Source organism: Pygocentrus nattereri, chromosome 1, assembly GCF_015220715.1.
Source record: "Pygocentrus nattereri isolate fPygNat1 chromosome 1, fPygNat1.pri, whole genome shotgun sequence".
Taxonomy (NCBI): Eukaryota; Metazoa; Chordata; class Actinopteri; order Characiformes; family Serrasalmidae; genus Pygocentrus; species Pygocentrus nattereri.
In genome coordinates this window covers 55,696,561-55,718,703 of record NC_051211.1, presented here as the reverse complement: position 1 = coordinate 55,718,703, position 22,143 = coordinate 55,696,561, and the positions used below count along the sequence as shown (strand labels likewise).

The 22,143-nt window shown below is 43.2% G+C and overlaps 1 protein-coding gene across 4 annotated transcripts in view; it reads right to left on the bottom strand.

Annotated features, from left to right (window-relative positions):
* Positions 1-2,317: 2,317 nt before the first annotated feature.
* Positions 2,318-22,143, bottom strand: part of grm8a (glutamate receptor, metabotropic 8a) — a 400,562-nt gene continuing 380,736 nt past the window's right edge. For 3 of the 4 annotated variants that reach the window (XM_037538676.1, XM_037538670.1, XM_037538678.1), the window contains exons 10-11: positions 8,199-8,445; positions 2,318-3,043 (exon numbers count right to left, since the gene is read on the bottom strand). In XM_037538676.1, the coding sequence (XP_037394573.1) occupies positions 2,991-3,043; positions 8,199-8,445 (300 nt within the window). In that variant the 3' untranslated portion in view covers positions 2,318-2,990. The remainder of the gene's footprint in view (positions 3,044-8,198; positions 8,446-22,143) is intronic. The other variant, XM_037538683.1, reaches the window with a different exon arrangement.

The following is a 22,143-nucleotide window of genomic DNA, read 5'->3' as shown; positions in this document are numbered from 1 at the left end:
TTACCTACACCATCCTTGTCAACCGCTTAGTCCAGGCAGGGTCGCAGTAGCAGTTGGGAGAGCAGAGAATCCCAGACAACTCTGTCCCCACAACTTCCTCCAGCTCATTCCCGGGGACCCCAAGCCGCTCCCAGGCCAACTTGGAGATGTAATCCCTCCAGCAGGTCCTAGGACGACCCCGGGGTCTCGTCCTGGTAGGCCGTACCTGGTACGCTTCAACCAGGAGGCGTCCAGAGGGCATCGGGATCAGATACCCGAACCACCTCAGCTGGCTCCTCTTAATGCGGAGGAGTAGTGGCTCTACTCTGAACTCCTCCCGGATGACCGAGCTTCTCAGCCTGTCAGTAGAGTGTAGCCCGCCACCCTGCGAAGAGGCTCATTTCCGCCGCTTGTATTCACAATCTCATTCTTTCTTTCGGTCATGACCACAAGTGAGGGTCAGGTCGCCTCATTCACCAACCGTTCTCACAAGGAAACTTCTTCTTAAAAGCCACTTACACCATTTTGATGAAGCCTCTGACTCCAGTATTCTCTTATGTAGAATTTGTTCTTAGGTAAGAGCAGAATCTACACACAAGAGCACAAAGGTGAGAACAGTTCTGCACTTTAAGAACACGTCATGAATCTGACGGAGACTTTTTCTCAAGAACGCACTGAAGAACAGACTTGGGGAGATATTGGAGAACAAGGCCCACCGGTTCTGTTTATGGTTTTAAAGAGTATCTACCATTTACTGATTTTTTTTTTCCCTGCCTAAAGCTGACATTACAGTGGATTCGTTCATCCAAAACAATGAATTAATAAATAAATAATCTAATTATGAGATATTTGAGATACAGCTTAAACACCGCTGGGATACCTCAGTTCTTCACCTTCTTCATGGTCAGATTATCCCTGTAAAGCGACAAACGTTCTGAGTAGGATTAAGCTGAACAAATAAAGATGTAAAGTATAGCTGTGGGTGGCTTTGGGCTCCAAGGACCTTTTTGTGGGTAGTTGACACTTTGCAATTGCTGCTGTTGATCATTGACCACCGGACTGGTTCAACGTGATGCAGCTGAGAAGGATTTTAAATTATGGTGATGAAATGCAGCTTTCCTGAGTCTGTGCATCAGAAGGAGCAGCTGCTTGTGTGATTTAGACAAACCGGTCGATTTCAAAGTTGTGAATCTGTATTCTGATGCCACTCATGTTAGTAAGTAGAGATTCTGAACGTTGATGTTAAACCAATTTATTTGTGAAGAAGACAGAAGACAGAAGATGAAGACAAGAAGAAGAAAAAGACAAGATCAAAGACGATAGAAGACAAACTAAAACAAGAGCATGAAGACAAAGACAAGAAATGGAAGAAGGCAGAAGAAGATAATGTTCTCATAGACTCCCAGTTATTCCTAATAACAATATTACTGCTGTTAATATTAGTAATATAATCACTTGTAGGTAGTCTGACCAGAGGAGGATGGGTCCCCCCTGGTGAGCCTGGTTCCTCCCAAGGTTTCTTCCTCAGTTCTGAGGGAGGTTCTCCTTGCCACTGTTGCCCCTGGCTTGCCCACTGGGGGGGGTTTCTGTACATTCTTACAGTCCTGTTGAAACTTCGTCTTTTCCCGAAATTCTGTAAAGCTGCTTTGTGACAACATCCGTTGTAAAAAGCGCTACAAATAAATTTGATTTGATTTGATTTGATAAGGACACCAGAAGACAGAAGATGAAGACAAGAAGAAAGCAGAGGATGAAAGAAGACAGAAGACTTAAGAAGAAGGAGATGAAGATGAAGCTCTTTCTCTTCTTATGTAACACTAAACCAACAGTAGCGTTCCAGCTTTATGTGCTTGAATCCCTAAAAAAGTCAAGGATGGTTATGAGTCTCATTCATCCCACCCGCGTTAACTCGTCCTCGAGGTCGTGTGAACGTGGTCTCCTGTTTGGATCACGATGGCGTCTGTCTGACCCACAGTAACCGTAACAGCAGCAGTGCGGCTCGCTGACGGGCAGCGCTCATGTATTTTTAACTGGACATTTAGTTTGGCTGTAGCCGGCAGTAACAGGGCTGCTGTTCACCTCAGCAGAACGGAATTCTGCAGCGATCACTCTCCGAGCTGACAGGCTCTTAAAAATACACGGCCTGCATTTATAGAAGACAAGGCAGCCCAGCCGAACAAGCGGGAACTGTGTAGCCGCATAATCTCGGCTCAAATCAATGGGAAGAGTTCGATACGCTGAAGCGGCGAGTGCGTCGGGAACGCATCTGCTCCAAATGAGCTTTCGGGATTCCATTCGAGGAAGGTCTGCGGTTTGAAATGCACATCCAACAACGCTACACATTTGCAAAACATTCCTTTATTATAAATAAATCTTTTTTGTTTTTTTTTGTATAAAAACTAGCATGCGTCATCCATGGCATGTACAGCTTCACAACCCCAAGCTATGGTCCAGTTAGCCAATACAAGAGACATCTCATCTTGGTATGCAGGTTTCAGACAACGTGGAACAAGAATGAAAAAATCTGCACAATCACAAAAATACTTACAAGAAGAATAACAACAAACATGGTTCAACTCTGGTGTTTTTCATATAGTTTCTCTTTTATATCCACATTTTCAAAAAGTTTTTTCCACGTCTGTTTTATTTATTTATTTATTTTTGCACAGTAGCATGTTTACATTTTCTTTTTTGTATTTTTTCTTTCTTTTTTTTTTTTTTTTGTTAATACTTTTAATATTTTCATTTTCCCTTTTGTCACGACTGCAGACCTGCGTCTCAGTTTATCTGTGTTTTTCTCTGTGAGTGCGGCAGGATCGTAGCTCTAGAGTGCAGGGTGAAGTCCCTGACTGGTTCCTGGTGTCTGGCCGGTTCGAGTTTGATGCACAATGATAGGAAAAAGTCTCATGCTTAGTTGCCCGTGGGAGGTCCAGCTGCCAGTCCGCATCACACGACACGTCTCGGTCTGGACAGGCTCTGCTCCGGCTACGCCCCCTGGAGGCAGTCCCACCTCAGATGGCATGATTGCTATAGCTGACGTACGTCGTCTTGGTGGAGGACGCTGCTGGAAGGAGAACAACCACAAACTAGAAATGGAAAGTTCATGAATGAGCATTCGGTTGTCTTGATGAAGCCATTGCTATGAAGTCTCATGTGGTTGCTAAGGTGTTGCTATGTTATCCCAGGTGGTTGCTAAGCTGTTGTCAGGCCACTGCTATGGGACCTCAAGTGGTTGGTAAGTTGTAGCCATGCTACAGCTGTAGTATCTCAGGTGGCTGCTAAGGTGTTGTGAGGCCTTCGCTATGTTATCATAAGTGGTTGCTAAGGTGTTGCTATTGAATCCCAGGTGGTTGCTAACCTGTTGCTATAGAACCACAAGTGCTGTTTCTATTGTATCTCAGGTGGCTTCTATGGTGTTGCGAGGCCTTCATAATGGTATCACAAGTGGTTGCTAAGATGTTGCCATGGTATCCCAGGTAGTTGCTAACATGTTGCTAGGATGCTGCTATGGAACCTCAAGTAGTTGCTAAGATGTGACTAGCTCCTAAGATGTTGTGATGCCTTTGCTATTTTATCACAAGTGGTTGCTAAGGTGTGCTTCTGCTGTTGCTATGGTATCTCAGGTGGCTAAGGTGTTGTGGGGCTTTTGCTTATTACAAGTGGTTGCTAAGCTGTTGTTAACATGTTGCTATAGAATCCCAAGTGGTTCCTAAGGTATGGCTACACTGTTGTTGTGAGGCCTTTGTAATGTTATTAGAAGTGGTTGCTAAGGTGTTGCTATTGAATCCCAAGTGGTTGTTAAGGTGTTACCATGGTTGCTAGCATGTTGCTATAGAACACCAAGTGACCGTAAGGTATAGCTACGCTGTTTCTATGGTATATCTCAGGTGGCTTCTAAGGTGTTGTGAGACCTTCGTAATGTTATCACAAGTGGTTATTAAGGTGATTGCTAAGGTGTTGCCATGGCATCCCAGGTGGTTGCTAACATGTTGCTAAGGAACCCCAAGAGGTTCCTGAGGTATATCTACACTGTTTCTATGGTATATCTCAGGTGGCTTCTAAGGTGTTGTGAGACCTTCATGATGTTATCACAAGTGGTTGCTAAGGTGGTTGCTAAGGTGTTGCTATTGAATCCCAGGTGGTTGCTAAGGTGTTCCCATGGTATCCCAGGTGCATGCTAACATGTTGCTAGGCCACTGCTTTGGAAGCTCAAGTGGTGTGGCTACGCTGTTGCTATGGTATCTCAGGTGGCTGTTAGGGTGCTGTAATGCCTTTGCTATGGTATCACAAGTGGCTGCAAGCGGATGCTGTTCAAGACTGTAATAAAAGCCAATAACGTAATAACTTGCCTAATCATGCAGTACAAAGTCTTAACATATAACAGACAATGTCATAATGTCTTACTGATACATTTTCACGGCGATTATATTTAACACCTTATTACTTGGATTGTATTACATTTTTGATGATGTGCAGTTTTATTAGATTTTTGGGTTAATTTTATTACATTATTGGGAAACTATTGCATTATAGGCCATAAGGCTACATGCTACATTAATAAGCTTGTCATGACAACTGGCATAAACCTACGTAAACATTTATAAAGGCTTGTTTCAATGGGCTGCTTTTGTCAAAATTGGTTACGTTTGATAATTGATGTTAGAAAAGTGTTGCTGCAGCCTAATGTTAGGAAAATGAACATTAATTTAGCAACCTTTATGACAAATGACACGTATTGAAATGTGTTTATAAATGTCTATGTAGGTCTATTTGATGATTAAAAGGCTTATGTAGGTGGTGCGTAGCCTTATGAACACTGTCCGGTGTTGAAAATGCCCTTCAAAGCACCCTCTTGTCAAGGTTTACCTGCTTCAGTGTAGAATCATTTTACATTGATTTGTTAGTTGTTGCAAAGAGGGAGGTTTTGTGTAGTTCTGCCCGCTAATGAGTAAATAGATAAAGAGTGACCTGAGCCTTGTCTGGGAGAGCAAACTGCTGACTGATGTAATGTGTGTGCTTTCATGTCAGAGAAGGTGCGTCAGCACCTGCAACACAGAACAAAGCCATTGGCTTAATTACTTCTAATGTGCTTATTCCTCCGTTAAGCCTCAGATCACTTCTGCACCATTAACATCTGCCCACGTTCCATAATCCCCTCCCCCAAAAAATAATCAAAACGATTTGGCAGGTTTCTTTTTTTTTTTTTTTTTTTGGCCCACCACCACCACCCCCCCCTTTGGAGGATGACTTTATTCTTATTTTTATCACACCATTAGAAATAAGGAAAGAAAAAAAGAGATAGGGAAGGAAGAGCGAAAAGAAATAACTTTTGGCATTTTTTAACTAATATAACCAAGAGAATAATCAAAAATAATAAATATCAGAGGATTGGGGTCAGGTGGTCAGTGCAGGTGTGTGTGTGTGTGTGTGTGTGTGTGTGTGTGTGTGTGTGTGTGTGTGTGTGTGTGTGTGTGTGTGTGTGTGTGTGTTATTTTGGCAGGTTTCTAAATAACGGAGGTTGAAGCAAGTTTAGTGGGTTTAGCAGTCAAACCACACTGATTTAATGTGTTCATGCACTAAATTTGAGCTTCAGGAGAGAAGCGCAGCCATATTCTGATGTGTTGAACAAGCTAGCAAAGCAAAACCAACTAAGCTGCAGCAAAAAATTTCAACCCATACCAAAAACTACCAAAGAACACCAAAAATACCAAAACCATGGCAAGAGTCACCAAACAAGACCAATAATTACTCAACCTGATCAAAAATAACCAAAACTGTACCAAGAACTGCCGAGCTATTCCAAAAGTACCAAACCACACCTCTCCCAAACCGTGTCCTCAAGCACCAATCCATAACAAATACTATCAAAGCATAGCAGGAACAACAAAACCCAACTATAGAAATTACCCAACTATAGCATGAACTACTCGACCTTAACAAAACTACCAAACCATACCCAAACTGCAAAACCATAGCAAGAAATAATAAACCTTACCAAAATTACCAAAAACTACTAAACCAGGGGTGCCCAATCCTGGGCCTGGTGATCTACCACCGTGGCGAGTTAGATCCAACACACCTGGCAAGAAAATTTTACCAAACTATACTAAAAGCTAGAGAACCATGCCAAAAACTACCAAACCAAATCAAATCTTTCAAATCATACCAAGAAATACCAAATCATCCCAAAAGGTACCAAACCTTACCAAGAACTACCAAATCATCCCAAAAGGTACCAAACCTTACCAAGAACTACCAAATCATCCCAAAAGGTACCAAACCTTACCAAGAACTACCAAATCATCCCAAAAGGTACCAAACCTTACCAAGAACTACCAAATCATCCCAAAAGGTACCAAACCTTACCAAGAACTACCAAATCATCCCAAATCATCCCAAAAGGTACCAAACCTTACCAAGAACTACCAAATCATCCCAAAAGGTACCAAACCTTACCAAAACTACCAAATCATCCCAAAAGGTACCAAACCTTACCAAGAACTACCAAATCATCCCAAAAGGTACCAAACCTTACCAAGAACTACCAAATCATCCCAAAAGGTACCAAACCTTACCAAAAACTACCAAGCCGAGAACAATCGAATCTAACCGAAAAATATCAAAGCATAGCAAGAATTCCCAAATTGTACTAAGAACTACTAAACTACACTAAGAACTGCCAAACTATTCCAAAATCAACCAAACATTCAACCAAATCAGCACCTTCTCTGACAACCAGTCGTGATGGGTTACTTTATAAAGAAGACGCTGATATTGATGAAGAGGGTTCTCAAAGCACCTGGAGTCTGCAGTCCATATTTACAGCTCCTTTCTTCTAAAATTAGGTAGGAAAGCCCACCACTCAGCTCCATGATAGTATCATCAATGGGCAATGACAAGTTTATATTCTCACCAACATTTAGCCCAGAAGTTCTCATGGTTTTGCCCAGATGTTCGTGTTATGCAATCAAGTCTGGCCCAGTGAGACTAAGCCCTTCAAAGATTATTCAAAACTTTATGGGACAGTTCTTCAAAAGACCTTATTAAAAACAATGAAAACATTGTAGCAACACTGTTTGTATCTCAGGATGTCTGTCATGGTCATGGTCTGTTTCTTACTGGTAGATTTTTGTCCATCGAGGTACAAACAATGCAAATGTTTCCTCAAAGGTACAGTAATGATCACAAGATCCGACTGTTTACCTTAAATGTGTTATTTTTCCCAGGGGAAAAGTAAATATTTGCACCTTTTTATAATCTAATGTTTAAAAACAGAAATATAAAATAAAAAGTCTGGACAAAATAAATGGAGTTGTAGCATAAAACCACAACAGAATATGGTTCAGACATGTTCCTTAGATAAAGGTACTGCAGATGCGCCCTTGAGGGTTCCACCACAGGGACAGTTTAGTACCTTTTGTCTGAGATTGTAAGTCAGATCAGGAGAGACTATCAATATGCAAACTATTAACTAATCACTGCAAGTTCATCAAGGATGTACATTTTTAAAGGAAGTAATCAAACTTAATTGATTAATAAAGCCTGATAGCCCCACTTAAAATCGATGGCACGTTTTCTTGCACATGCACACTTTTAACGATCCACAGTGGTTATCACTGCATGCTTGGAGTCAGGCTAAATTTGGTACACGAATGTGCCTGAGGCCTGATCTGCATGGTGTGAGCGACTCGGAAAGTCATGCTTTTCATTTCCACGGCCAAGTAACCTTTCGCCTGTAACGACTGCGCTTGCGAAGCGGCAGAGGGTCCCAGAAGTGGTACAGAATTTAGAGAATAAACACAGATTTTTTCCCACATGTCATGTTGCCAAATACACCGAAATAAGCCTGAAAATCAAACAGAAAACTTTATACAAACTTAAAGACAGTATCATTTTAAATTTAATTTAATTCATGACAGAACACTAGATAAACATTCTGTGCTGTGGACAGATTTCCCGGCTGGTCCACCAGACTCGAAACTTCTTCCTAATCACAAGTCAGATTGCTGTCGAGGGTAAACAAACATACCGCGCACTTTATTTTGTTGAGCACAGTGACTGATGTGACCATTTAAAGGGAATGTCTGTATAACTTTCTTGCTGTCCTGCTCTGCAGCACAAACGTCAGCCCATTCAAGCTGTAGCGCTCAGGTTGCCGCGTCGCTCACACCACGCAGAAGCAGTATGTGTGGATAAGGCCTGAGTGTAAAGCGACTCACTGTTGGTCTCCATGCTCTCACACAGCTCTGTCTTGACCTCTCCGTTGGGCCGGTCACCTCCTTTCTGGGTGAGCTTGCCCGACATGGTGGCGGCAGTGACAATGGCCTTGAAGCTGCGCTTGCGCTTGGGCACGTTCTGCTCCGGGTGGAAGATGATGATGTAGACCTTCGGCATGTAGAGCATTCCCAGCGATACAGAGGCGCTTAGGCTTAACGAGATGGTGAGCGTGGTGGTCTGGATGTACATCTGAGAGAGAGAGAGAGAGAGCGAGAGATTAAGGGGGCACAGAAGAGCTGCGCTTTAATGGAAAAATTTTCATATCAGTTTTGTGATATGAGAGCACTTGGCTGCTCATGAGACCAGAGCAAAGGAGATCATTAGTGTCTCACCGAACAATATTTGAAGATACAGCATTTGTGGGTGTTGCACATTAGAAAAGCAAAAGCACTTTTATTCCTGCAGAGAAACATTTGCTGCTTTGATAAATGAAGTGTCTTGGGAAGCATCTATTATGCAAGACATTCCTCCAATAAACCTAATTACTTATTGAAAGGAGTCAGACAATGACAACACCAAGAATGTTAGAACAATCTAGCATGCTTATATAGATGAAACAACCATGCTTTCTCAGCCTGAGGATCTCAGTGGTGATCCACCAGTCAGATATCTAGTTATGCATTATAATTAGTGAGTCCCAGCCACTTTAAGACTGACCAATAGAACATGATGCTCTAGAGCATCCACACATTAGCCTAAGGTGGCCGTGCCCAATGCCAAACGTGGGCTAGAGGGGTGTAAAGCCCCCCTGCATTGTCTTTCTAGGCCAACATGAAGAGTAAAATCACTGTCATGCACGGCCTGCGTTACTAAATACATTCTATACATTTCTAAAAAAAGAATAAACTTTCTGTTTTATCTTCTAAGCTGCTTCTCCCTCAGGGTCGCGGGGGCGGAAGGCAGGATACACCCTGGACAGTTCTTCAGTCCATCGCAGGGCAGACAGATAGACACACCTAGTGGCAGTTTACCATGTCCAGTTGGCCTGACTGCATGTCTTTGGACTGTAGGAGGAAACCGGAGAACCCGGAGAAAGCCCACGCAGACACGGGGAGAACATGCAAACTCCACACAGAGAGGACCCCGGTCACCCGGCCGGGGAATCGAACCCAGGCCCTCCTCACTGTGAAATGTTAAATATCTACTAAATTCACTATAATTTTCTTAATCTAATCCTAACCAGGACCTAAAGCTGGGCAATATGGCCAAAAATGTTATCATGATAAACAAAATTCATATCGATGTATATCGCGATAAACATCAAATCATTACTTCTTTAAGGTTTGAAGGCTGATTTTTGCTCCTGGATGGTTTTAAACTATCCTTTATAGTCAGAACATGACAAGCACTCACCAAGCAGTGCAACATCTCACAGATCTGTCATGGGACAGTGGTAGAGAGTCTGGAGAGCTGTTTTTACCAGCTGGAAAAGTACAGCCGCAGTTTTTATAATAGTCATAATTTAAGAAAGAAAAGATGATTTTTATCTGTCGGGTGACGAGGCTCAGCTATCCCATGACAAACGCTAAACTTGCGGCCAAAAACAGCTAAACTGTTTACTTTCTCAACAACGTCAGCAGTACGAACAGTAAACATTAGCTGGCTCAGTAAGTCAGTGATGGATCACACCGCCTTAGTGCCATCAGTCCTGTTGCATCCCTGTCAGAGCACGTCACGGTATTCAAACTCCAGCTAGCAGAAGTCTGGGTTTCTCTATAGTAGTTTGAGGGCTGAACCACCAGACCGACAGAGTCCTCCTTTCAGGTACGTTTAACTGAAAGCGGTGCTTTTGTGTCTTGGTTGATCTACAGGATCATCAGTTCGCCGTGTTGTGTGAGTGATGGGGCCGCTTCAGGTTAGCCAGCTGCTAAAAACAGCCTGGGAAGACAGCACTCTCCCGCTTTCCAACGCCTCACAGCTTCCTCGGTTTACTGTCGTTTAAATCAGGGCTGTAACTCACATGAACCCACTTTTTTTCACTTTCGTTGCTTGGGAATGCACTAAAATCTGACTGAGTGCTGTGACAGCGCTGTAGTTCAGAGTATCTGAGGCGATTAAACGCTGCTAAAGCTGGTTAGGATGTACGGAAAGAGATGAGTTCACTGAAGCTCAGTACAGTTACACCAGTGATCTCGTCAGATCGCTGGTCGCTCCACTCAAACAGGGAATGTATAACTCCACTTTGAGACGTTGCTAAAGTATATTTGGTGACCCTTTCTTACTTGTCGCCCACCTCTCTCATGTTGAAAAACCTGGACGTGCGCCCTCTCCTGACGACAGCAGAGTAGTGTCACTTTCCTGTGGTAGAAAATGCCACCAGGGCTGTCGCTGAACGTGGAAGCGTGAGAGTGGTGTATTATATCGAACATTTATCGAACCTTTCTTATCGCTCTAACGAGGAAAAAGTTATATCACTATAATTATCGTTATCATTTTATCGCCCAGCCATACACTAACCCCACCCCAAAGCCTAAACCCCACCCTCACCTTGGTCCAAATCCTAACCCCACCACTGTTTAGACTCAGCAGAGTTTCAACAAATGCTTTGTTAACAATTTGTACTTCTGTAGAGAATTTCTGGGGAACTATTTCCCCCTATAGGGAAATAGACTTATTTCCTATTACGAGCCATCACGACTACTCAGATCCCGGAGCGCTGGCTTATTAACAGTTCCCAGAATTCCTAAGGCTGCAGCTGGGGGAAGAGCTTTTTCTTATAAAGCCCCCAAACTCTGGAATGATCTTCCAGAAACTGTTCGGGACTCAGACACAGTCTCAATCTTTAAGACTAGGCTGAAAACTCACTTGTTCAGTTTAGCTTTTGGTAGCTAATGTTCCCCCTAGATAAAGGCAGCAGATCCAGGGGTCCATGGACACAGGGAATTATAGTAAACTGAGACGCTGGTGCTGTCGTCCTGCTGCTCGCACGCGGTCACTCAGGTTTGTGGACGGTGGAGCGGAGGGATGCCGAACTGTCTCAGAGTGCTGCCGTGTCTGTGTGTCCTTCTGGTTCTCTCCTGTTAGTTAAGCTGTCATAGTCGGATCTGCCGGAGTCGTTAGCCTCACTCTGGAAATGTTCACATTCCCTGTTTTACGTACAAACGGATAGAATAAAACTAATTCCCTCTCCCTGCCTTTTTCCGAGTATACGACCGCCCACATGTCCAGCCGGACACTGAAGGACGACTGACTGTCAAGCCCTCCTGCTGCCCACTTCAGACCAGCTGCCCACGCCCCAGCTGCCACCACCTGCCTTGGACTAGCTGCCCACCCTACACTGATGTTCTCATGGACTCCCAGCTGTTACTACTACTAATATTACTGCTATTAATATTAGTAGTATAATAACTCTGTAGGTAGTTTGACCAGAGGAGGACGGGTCCCCCCTGGTGAGCCTCGGTTCCTCCCAAGGTTTCTTCCGCAGCTCTGAGGGAGGTTCTCCTTGCCACTCGCACCCCTGGCTTGCTCACTTGGGGGTTTTACACTCTTGTTAAAACTTTGTCTTTTCTGGAATTCTGTGAAGCTGCTTTGCGATGACACCAGTTGTAAAAAGCGCTACAAATAAATTCCTCCCAAGGTTTCTTCCTCAGCTCTGAGGGAGTTTTTTCTTGCCATCGTCACCCCTGGCTTGCCCACCTAACAATTCCTATTGCACTAGTGATTTGTCTAATATTTAGCTGATGGAAATATTTTAAGGAGAAGCAATGGAAGGAGGAGGAGAGACTCCCAGCTTGGCTAACCTGATATGTGCAAAGTCACAGAGGGAAATAAGAGCATCATTTCATTAGTATTTAGTCATTTGCTCCTAAAATCCAGTATTTATTTCTTGTATTTTAGCTCATCTGTTTTGCAGTGCAGCCTGTTATCCCAGGTGGTTGCTAAGTATGTATGTGAGTCTGTATGGAATGTAGTTTGAACACTGTGACCTGCGAACGCGTAGAACCGTAACAGTAGAAAGAAGAGAGCGAAGAAGAGTGAGTTTGTTTTGCGAAGCCATCCTTATAAAGGAAAATGACATTACTAGACTGCAGGTTGGCTGTACAGAGCCTGTAAGCACATCATTTGAGCACAATTAAGCAGAATGTTTTCAAGCACTGAAGTGAGATTCATAAGGTTTCCTTCAACGACAGCATAATCATCTCATCTCTTTGTGTGATTTGACACCAGCATCTACAGTGAGGAAACAAAAACACACGGTTTAAAAGGGAAAGCAAAGCATTGTGTTTTCAGTCCAGCACGACTCTGCAAACACAAATGCCTGCGTTCCCGAGAACCGATGTGACAATGGATAGTAGGCTGGCGGCTTGGTGTAAATAAAATGTAGATTTCAGTGCCACTAAAACTGGAATTGAAACTGAAAAATCAATTTGCAGCCCACAACATCCTCCCCCTACAAACACGGCCCTGTCTTTCAAAAACGCTGGAGTCATTTCTAATACGCAGAGCTATAGTCTGGATATAAAGGATCCAGATGAGTCACACTCCCTCCGTCTATTACCGGAGTTCTAGTAAATGCTCAGTTCCCTCACACATCTTTCCGATGTCTGTAGATGTAGACCGGGCAAACGGGAAGGTGTTTTATAGAGATGTGTCACAGCGATGACGCTGCGCAAAATGATCTGTCTTTTTACATTTTTTTTCTTTGCTAATTTACATCAAGCAGGATGTGTCATACAGCGCTACAACAAGGCGAGGCATGACAATGTTAGGGCTGCCCCAAAAGCAATTTTTGGTTTCATGACTATTTAATTTTGGGTGGGTGGGAGATGTTTGGGCTAAGAACGTCATTCAGGAAATCTGTGTTGAATGTTCAGGTTGAAAGCACATCTGCAGCTTTAGCCTCTGTAAAATCGGAACCTCCAGGCCGGCTGCTTTATAAAAACATATAAACACAGCACAAGAATTGAGATTGTTTGGGGAGAATCTCTGAGGGTCTGGGTCTATAGTGCTGTGATTATCTATCTGCTTCTCCCACAATCAGCTCCTGTCTCTGGTGGTCTTAACTAACTAGAGCTGCAGTACTGCTCTGCCTCAGGGTGGCACTGTAGCAGACTGGATCACCCAGTTGGTCCTTCATAGTCTAGAAACCGCAACTGTGCCCAGATTCCTCTGAAAAACTTTACAACGAGCTGCAGCAGATCTGAAAACCGGAAAACTCGCCCAGTTTCCCAAGAGTTTGGAGTGAAGAGTGACTGTTCCTCGTTTCTCACACTGAAGACAGAAGTGGAGATGAGGAAGATCTCAGTTAAAGATCCGCACTAGAACAGAGACGTTACAGAAGAACAGCTGATAAAACAAACGTTTACTGACATTGAAGCATCAGCGCCGCTATGGAGAGAGAGATAGCAGTCAGCATGAGACTGGGGGGAATATTTGGGGCCAGCCCTAAACAATATATACATCTAACTGATACCTCAAATCGCTGACGCACATCTGGATGAACTTTATGCAAATGAACTGAGCAGTGACCAATCAGATGGTTACTGTGTGGTGCAGTCACACTGAAAGTCACACTGTCTTTCAGGATCCACTCTGGATCAAACTGATACGGCAGAACCGACGCCTCTGGAGAAACAGCCACAGCAGTGTTTACACGGAACGTGGGGGGGCGGAACCGCTCTGGAGGCTGATCAATCAGATCACACTAGACTCAGGGGGAGGCGGAGCTTAAAGACTCAAAGCTCTAACAGAGCATTTCAGAGAGGGTGAATAGAGATGAACAGTCTGAGAGAAACATTTTAGTTTCTGGACCATTGAAGCTGTAAATCTGTTCTTGTAGACCAAAAATAGAATTATGAACGTTGTAATTTAGCATAACCACACAGTACTGGAGTACGTCCCATATGAATAATATGAAAAAATATTCTAAGCCTAATCTTAACAAAAAATAAATGCTTTTTTATTTATAGGGGTCTTTACAAAGCCAGGACTGTTTTGTTGGTCCTTTTTCTGAAGGTTTCTCAGGTTTTCTTACAAAGTCTGGACATTTTTTGTCCCGAAAGTGTATAAACACACACACACACACACACACACACACACACACACACACACACAGGAAATCCTCAAAGGGAAGCATTGGTGTGAATCCGTGTTTCCAGCAGGGGTAAAATCACAGAATGGCTGGTAGCAGATGGTCAGTCATGCTTCAGTCAAAACAGAGAAAGAGAGAGACGGAAAGTGAGACAAAGGAGGAGATCAAATCATCTGTGAACATCATACAAGTATCCACTGCATCATCAGTCTGTTTTGATTGTAATGAGGAGCGCTGGGAACGAGCGACGGCAGCCGAGCACATTCAGCACTCAGCTTTAATCCGGACCCACACACAGCGAGCCGAAACGAGCATTCAGACACCTTTATTGTGGTTATTTAATATACTTCCACCTCAAACTCACACGCATAATGCAGTTTGTGCTCTTGATGTACTTATACACCTATTATGTTAATTTTTAAAAAACGATTTAAAAATGACAAAAAAACTGGGAAAATATTCAGACGGCTGTTGGAACAAAACGTCAGAAAATATTTCTTCCAAGTAATTTTGGACCTTTTGTGTTAGTCCGTTTATCATGAAATGTCGATACATAAAGGGCAACTGCCTTTTTCAAATAAGGTGAAAAAATGAAAACAACAAAAATGCAGATATAAGGTTTTGTCCCAACAGCAAGAATATAAATATATATTGTTATGATGTGAAAAGGGAATTTGTATTACTGAACAAGGGGGAGCATGTATAAAGAGAACAAAATAGGACCCAAGATAGAGCCTTGAGGTACCCCACAAGTAACAGGCGCTGAGGAGGAAAAATGACCTGTCTTCATAGAAACGTTTTTATTTTTCTAGATAAAAGGCAAACCATTTCAGAATATGTGCTCCTGGATTGTGTTATATCTTGTCAGATTTCAGCAGTTGCTTCAGGGGTTGATGTTACAGTAGAATGCAGTACCTTATTAATTGTATTAAAAACTAAGAACTTTAGGGGGCTTTAGAGTGGCGCAGCAGTCTAAGTGTTGGCCCTATCATCAAGAGATCGTGAATTCAATCCCTGGGGTCTGGCCATCTGTAGCCAGGAGTCCAAGAGGACACAATTGGCTTCACTCTCTCTGGGTGGGTAGGATGCCCCCCCCCCCCTTCTTCCCCAATCACCCAACGCGATGCTAGTGTAGGTGTCTGTTAGCAGACGTAGCAGATCTGGCGGTTGGCGCGTTCGGCTGCACGTTGCAATCGAAAAGAGGTGATGGCCGGTTTCACAGGTTTCAGTCTCCTAGTGTTGGTGGCATCGTGTGATTGGGGGATTCATAACTAGCATGTGGAATTGGAAACGACTAAACTGGAGAGAAAATTGGGTAAAAATCTATGGGTATTGATTATGTTGGCAATCCATATGGGAAAAAATATGCATTCCCGATGTATTTATCAAATATATTTTTGCAATGTATGAAAATGGCAAAAAATTCATGTACTTATTAAATATATTTTTTAAATGCATTAATTTCTATTTGTTATGGTAATTTTAAAAATGTTATAGATATTGAAGGGCCAAGTTAAGGCTCGTACCAGTAAGTCAAATAAAATCCAGTAAAAACTCCAGGTGCTCTGAAATCTGATTTTAAAGGCTTCGTATCATCTTGAAAAGTGGCGTCAATCCACCAGTAAAATTACATAATGCTTTACTTAACATAAACAAACCCAGGACAGCAGCACAGGCAGCATTCGCTCTCCCCAAAGGAAAAAGTCCTTGTGTTCAAAGGTGGTACAGCATGTGAATTAATAGCCATTTGTCCCCAAAACATAAGGCGGGAAAACAGCTGCCCCCTGCTGGTCAAAGCTAATGTAGCAAGCAAACAAATTTAAGTTTTGTTTTTTTTTTCATTTTTCTTTATTCTTTTTTTAAAGGTTTGTTGGTTGAAATCATGTAAGTGATGCTGGAATTCTGTCTTTTCTGGAATTCTCTGGTTGGGAATAGGAATAAAATGGGACTCAGACTTTCCTTTCTTTCCTCATCTCACCCTTCATGGCTTCTGTTGAACTCAGACGTGAACAGCTGAATCTTTCAGGCCCTGCTCTCTGCTACAGGGAGGGTGTGGAGTGTCTGTTCAGCAGTGCGCTGACTCGGTATGGAGTGGAACTCATGAGCCAACGTGAGATCCAGGCCAGAGATGCTCAGTGACATTCACAGAGAGACCGAGGAACCCAGAGCTGGGCGAGAGAAAGAAGCCACGTGGATGCAGCAGGTCAGTATGGAGAAGAAGTGGTGGGAGGAGGAGATGCATGAAGAGTCCTATTTTATGGTCCTGTTGGTATTAAGTCTTACCAAAAGATCCATGAAAAAGCAGGCGGCCTACTAATCTTCTGCAGAGAGACGGTGAACGAAAGGACAGAGAGGATTCAGGCTTGTGCGAAGTGTGAACAGCCCTGGTCACTTTCCGGGTTTTGCTGATTTTGCTGAAGACAGCAGGATTTTACCGCGACTGCTACTTGTTGCATGATGACACCTGGTTACACATGCAGTTTATCCAGAAATCTTGATGGTTGGTGGGACCAAAATCATAATCTCATATTCTTTCATACCTTCTTGACATTTCACCAGGGTGTATGTTATATAGTAAAAAGGTAGACTACTACTAGACCAGCCTAGACCGGCCTAGACCACCACAGACAACAATGCTTTATGGCACATATAATACCTTATAATGCCTGACATAAGCTTTTATCATTGCTTGTAGCAGTGGCATAACACTTTATAAAACAAGACTATATACGTTTATAATGTCCAGTTTCATAACCGAATAAAGAGCTGCTGGCGACATATAGTTATATATAAATCTATATATATATATAGCTATATATAGATATATATAAAGACATATAAGGCAGCCTATATGTCTTTTGTTTGTTTTGTTTTCAGGTTTAGCTTGAAATCACTAGTCGTCTTGTTTATCATTTTGGCAATCGCTCGTCCCTGAAGCCATCACCTGAGCTTTATTGAGCTTTTGAAGGAAATAAACCTCATTTTCTGGTTTAAACTGGTCTGGCAGCAGGTCTGGGGCGAGAGCCCACTCTCATTCTGACCCTAGACCGGGTCGCAACATACTCATTTTTAAATATCGTCGTCATTTTTTTTAAAATACCATCATTTTTACACACTGTGGTACACGGTACCACTATACCACCCAACAAAGACGTGCCTCAGCTTATAAGCCAACCAGCGTGACTAAATTAAAGAGATTCAGTTCTGAAAGCCAATCACGTTTAGTGATAACGTTACCAGCACATAACAAACACAGTTTACCCAATGGCATTATTATGATCTGCCTCCCAAAACCTCAAGCATTCAAGCAGTTAGCTGATTGGCTGGAGGTCAGGGAACCGGCCTCGTGGCTGGAAGGTCGCCGGTTCGATCCCCAAGCCGACAGTATGTGACTGAGGTGTCCTTGAGCAAGACACCTAACCCCCAACTGCTCCTTGGGCGCTGCGGATAGGGCTGCCCACCGCTCCGGGCAAGTGTGCTCACTGCCCCCTAGTGTGTATGTGGTGTTTCACTACACGGATGTTATTTATCAGGTAATTTGACCTTTTTTAAAGGCCAAAACCAAAAAGTGTTCATTAAATAGTAACAAACTCTAAATGGCTTTGCTGGAAACAGATCAACTAGAAAGCTTTAGAACATGATCTTCTAACCATGAAATGTGTGTGTTGTGTCTAAAGGCCATTACACACCAAATAATTGCTTTCTGAGGAACCTCTAGCCAAGCTGAACAAATCACATGTTGCTGCAGTGTTACTTCATGCTTGATTAACTTCAATTTTAAAAGTAACAGAAATAAAACATCACATGCAAAACTTTCTACATGAGACTCAATTAACTGGTTTGGTCCTAACTGGTTCATTAGGACTGACAGGTGAAGAACTGTCATTAGGAATCATTAGTTAAGAGCATAATAAGTTCTCTGACTCCGTCAACCTTAAACACTCAACAACGATGAGCTCCTCTAAGCAGCCAGATGAAGATCTGAGAATGAAACTAACGGATGCCTACAGAGCTGGAGACGAATATTAAACGGCACCAAAGCATTTCTGAAATCAGAGTCATTCAGAAATGGCAGTAAAGGGGAACTGTGGAAGTCAAGGACAAATATGATAAATATATATGACCATATAAAACCATGTATGAAGTGCTTCTGTGATGAAACTTACTTCATATGAGCTTCAAACAGTAAGAAGCTATAAAAATTAAGACTTTTTTGATGATAAACTGAGCTGTGAGTGACTTTATGATAATTGAGAGTAACAAAAACAATAAACTAGAAAGGGAAAGCTTGTGAACCAACTTTAAGTCGGCTTGAAACAGCCAGTTAATTTCATTAAAATGGTTGAAAACCGTTGATAGTTGTTAAAATGTTGCCAGAATGTCGTTAAGCAGAAGCTGCAGTAGCCGTGATGGATGGTAATTTGTTGCCAGGTGCTGCAGTGAATGAAGTTCCACCTTAAATTCTGTGCCACCTTAAATTTAGTGCTACGTCAATTGCAGTTCCACCTTAAATTCTGTGCCGCCTTAAATTTAGTGCTACGTCAATTGCAGTTCCACCTTAAATTCTGTGCCGCCTTAAATTTAGTGCTATGTTAATTGCAGCTCCACCTTAATTTTAACGAAATTAACAGGCTTTTTCACGACCTTTCCCTTTCTAGTTTATTGTTTTTGTTAATCTCAATTATCATAAAATCACTTACAGCTCAGTTTATCATCAGAATTCATTTTCCACTAATTGAACAGTAATTACTTGGACTTTTGGGACATGTTCCAATAAACAGAAGAATATTTTTAGCAGTAAAACTAGTTCAAGAGAAGCGCAGGAGCTTTTGGAGCGACCCTCACAGCCCTCTGACTTGAACATCATGCAGAATCTGTGGGGAGATCATAAGAATGCTGTGCGGGCAGGGCGGCCCCAGAATACCGAGGAACCAGACGTGCTCCATGAGGAAGAGCGTCTGAAAATTCCTAAAACAGCAGAAAGACTCCAAGCTGAATAGCTGTGATATCTGCCGATGAGGGTGTTACATCTGACTGCCACAGTTACTTCAGAGTAGAGGTGACGTTTGTTTGGTAAACTTTTCTATGAATCCTGCATTTATAAGCTGTTATATAGCATATTTAACACCCCCCCCCCCCCCCCCCAAAAAAAAAGGGGGGTGTGGCTATAAAGCAAGCACTTTATACTTGTAATAAAGTAAACAACCTCCACAGAAACGGCGTTCGTTCTTAATCAGGGATTTTCAGCACTATTTCCACCCCTGTGAGTCTGGCGGGGTAGATGAGTGCTGACAGGGGTGGGGGGGTTATCGGGTGTGATGCGTTTGGTCGCGGCGTGAAGCGTGAGTCAGACGGGTCACCCTGTCGCTGCCTATATATCATCATTTCTCCTATAGAATGAAATGCTCACAGCTATCAGACTCACCTGCAGGACGCAGCAGCCACCGAGTCCGTGAAGCAGCCTCAGTCACCCTTTTACACCTGGTCACTCCCTGTGTCCAGTATCTGGACTGTATCCTGATCACATCTTAGCCACATGCTTTTAGACGTGGTAGTCAAACGTGTCTCTTAGTCGGACTGAAAGCTGATTGTTGTGGGATGGAATATGCAAATCTGCTCATTACACAGCAGCCAATTACCGGCTGCTTGTCTGTTCAGCCTCTTCGTCTGCAGGGTGTTTCGTACAGTCGTGTCGGTCTGTGATGATATTAAGCATTTCGTTTCGTCCACGACCAGGAGAGTCATCCTTGGTGATCTTCTCACAGACACAGACCAAGTGCACTGGGGGGAGTTTCAGTTGTACTGGGAAGTGTTTTGATTGTAGTAGGAGGAGTTTTGGTTATACTGGGAGGAGTTTCAGTTGTACTGGGAGGGGTTTTGGTTGTACTGGGAATAGGTTTGGTTGTAGTGCATGGAGTTTTGGTTGTACTGGGAGGGGATCCGATTGTACTGGGAGGGGTTCCGGTTGTACTGGGAGGAGTTTCGGTTGTAATGGGAGGGGGTTTTATTGTGCTGGGAGGAGTTTTGTTTGTACTGGGAATAGGTTTGGTTGTACCGGGAGAGGTTTTGGTTTTATACTGGGAGGGGTTTCGGTTGTACTGGGAAGAGTTTCAGTTATACTGGGAGGGGTTTCGGTTGTACTGGGAAGAGTTTCGGTTACACTGGGAGGGGTTTCGGTTGTACTGGGAAGAGTTTCGGTTACACTGGGAGGGGTTTCGGTTGTACTGGGAAGAGTTTCGGTTATACTGGGAGGGGTTTCGGTTGTACTGGGAAGAGTTTCGTTTATACTGGGAGGGGTTTCGGTTGTACTGGGAAGAGTTTTGGTTATACTGGGAGGGGTTTTGGTTGTACTGGGAAGAGTTTCAGTTATACTGGGAGGGGTTTCGGTTGTACTGGGAAGAGTTTCGGTTATACTGGGAGGGGTTTCGGTTGTACTGGGAAGAGTTTCGGTTACACTGGGAGGGGTTTCGGTTGTACTGGGAAGAGTTTCGGTTACACTAGGAGGGGTTTCGGTTGTACTGGGAAGAGTTTTGGTTATACTGGGAGGGGTTTCGGTTGTACTGGGAAGAGTTTCAGTTGTACTAGGAGGGGTTTCGGTTGTACTGGGAAGAGTTTTGGTTATACTGGGAGGGGTTTCGGTTGTACTGGGAAGAGTTTCGGTTATACTGGGAGGGGTTTCGGTTGTACTGGGAAGAGTTTTGGTTATACTGGGAGGGGTTTCGGTTGTACTGGGAAGAGTTTCGGTTATACTGGGAATAGTTTCGGTTGTACTGGGAAGAGTTTCAGTTGTACTAGGAGGGGTTTCGGTTGTACTGGGAAGAGTTTTGGTTATACTGGGAGGGGTTTCGGTTGTACTGGGAAGAGTTTCGGTTATACTGGGAATAGTTTCGGTTGTACTGGGAAGAGTTTCGGTTATACTAGGAGAGGTTTTGGTTGTTGAATGTATCTTGGAGAGACAGACGTGTTTACGCTGCTGTATCGTGGCTCAAATGCGTCTCAGTCCACCTCCTGAAGTGATTTGTATCTGTTTAAAATGCGTCTTGGGTTTGTTTGCACTTGCATTTTTATCTGGTGTTGTCCAGATATAATCCTGATCCTCAAGATGAACTGACCAGGTGTATATGGGGTCAGTGTGGCCACTGTGACTCTATAAAGAGGACAACTAAGCCTAATCGGCTCCAGTCAGCCTGTCAGCCTTGCACAAAGAGCAGACAGAGTCCAGATTTTCCTGCTCACAGCTGCTCTAAACTCCAGGCTGCAGCTTAAAAGAACATCTCTCACAGAAATCCATAATTCAGTGAGTGGCAGAATATTGGGACATGTTTTAAAATCGCATTAGACAGAAAGTACCGATCCATTTCACCAAGACGCACTTTGGTAATCGCATGTCAGGGTGAAACGGATCAGCAGCTTCTTTATGTGATTTTAGATTTTGAATGAATGGCCACTGATGTGGACACAACTCAACACGTCCATAAATTTCCAGGGACCAAGATCCAGTTTAACGGGAGCCTGGCCAAGTTCTGCTCTTCCCTCTGTATCAGAAACATTACTGCAAAAGGCCAGAAGAAGCCCCCAAGCAAGTCCTCTGGGGCCTTTTTTATGCTTAATTCTTATGTAGGTGTTCATTTTCTCACAAGCTCAGCAAGGTGTATGGATAGCAACAGTACAAAGTCTTGTTTCACTGTTTTTAGGGACCCCAAAAAATTAATTTTGTGGCTTTCAGGGGACCAAATGGTTACTTAGGGGACCCCTGGGACAGCCTATATTTAGCACCTTGTCTGATGTCCACAAAAATACTTAATGTTCTTTGTGGGGCCAAACTGTGACCGAGGCTAGTGAGTTCTTGGTCCCAC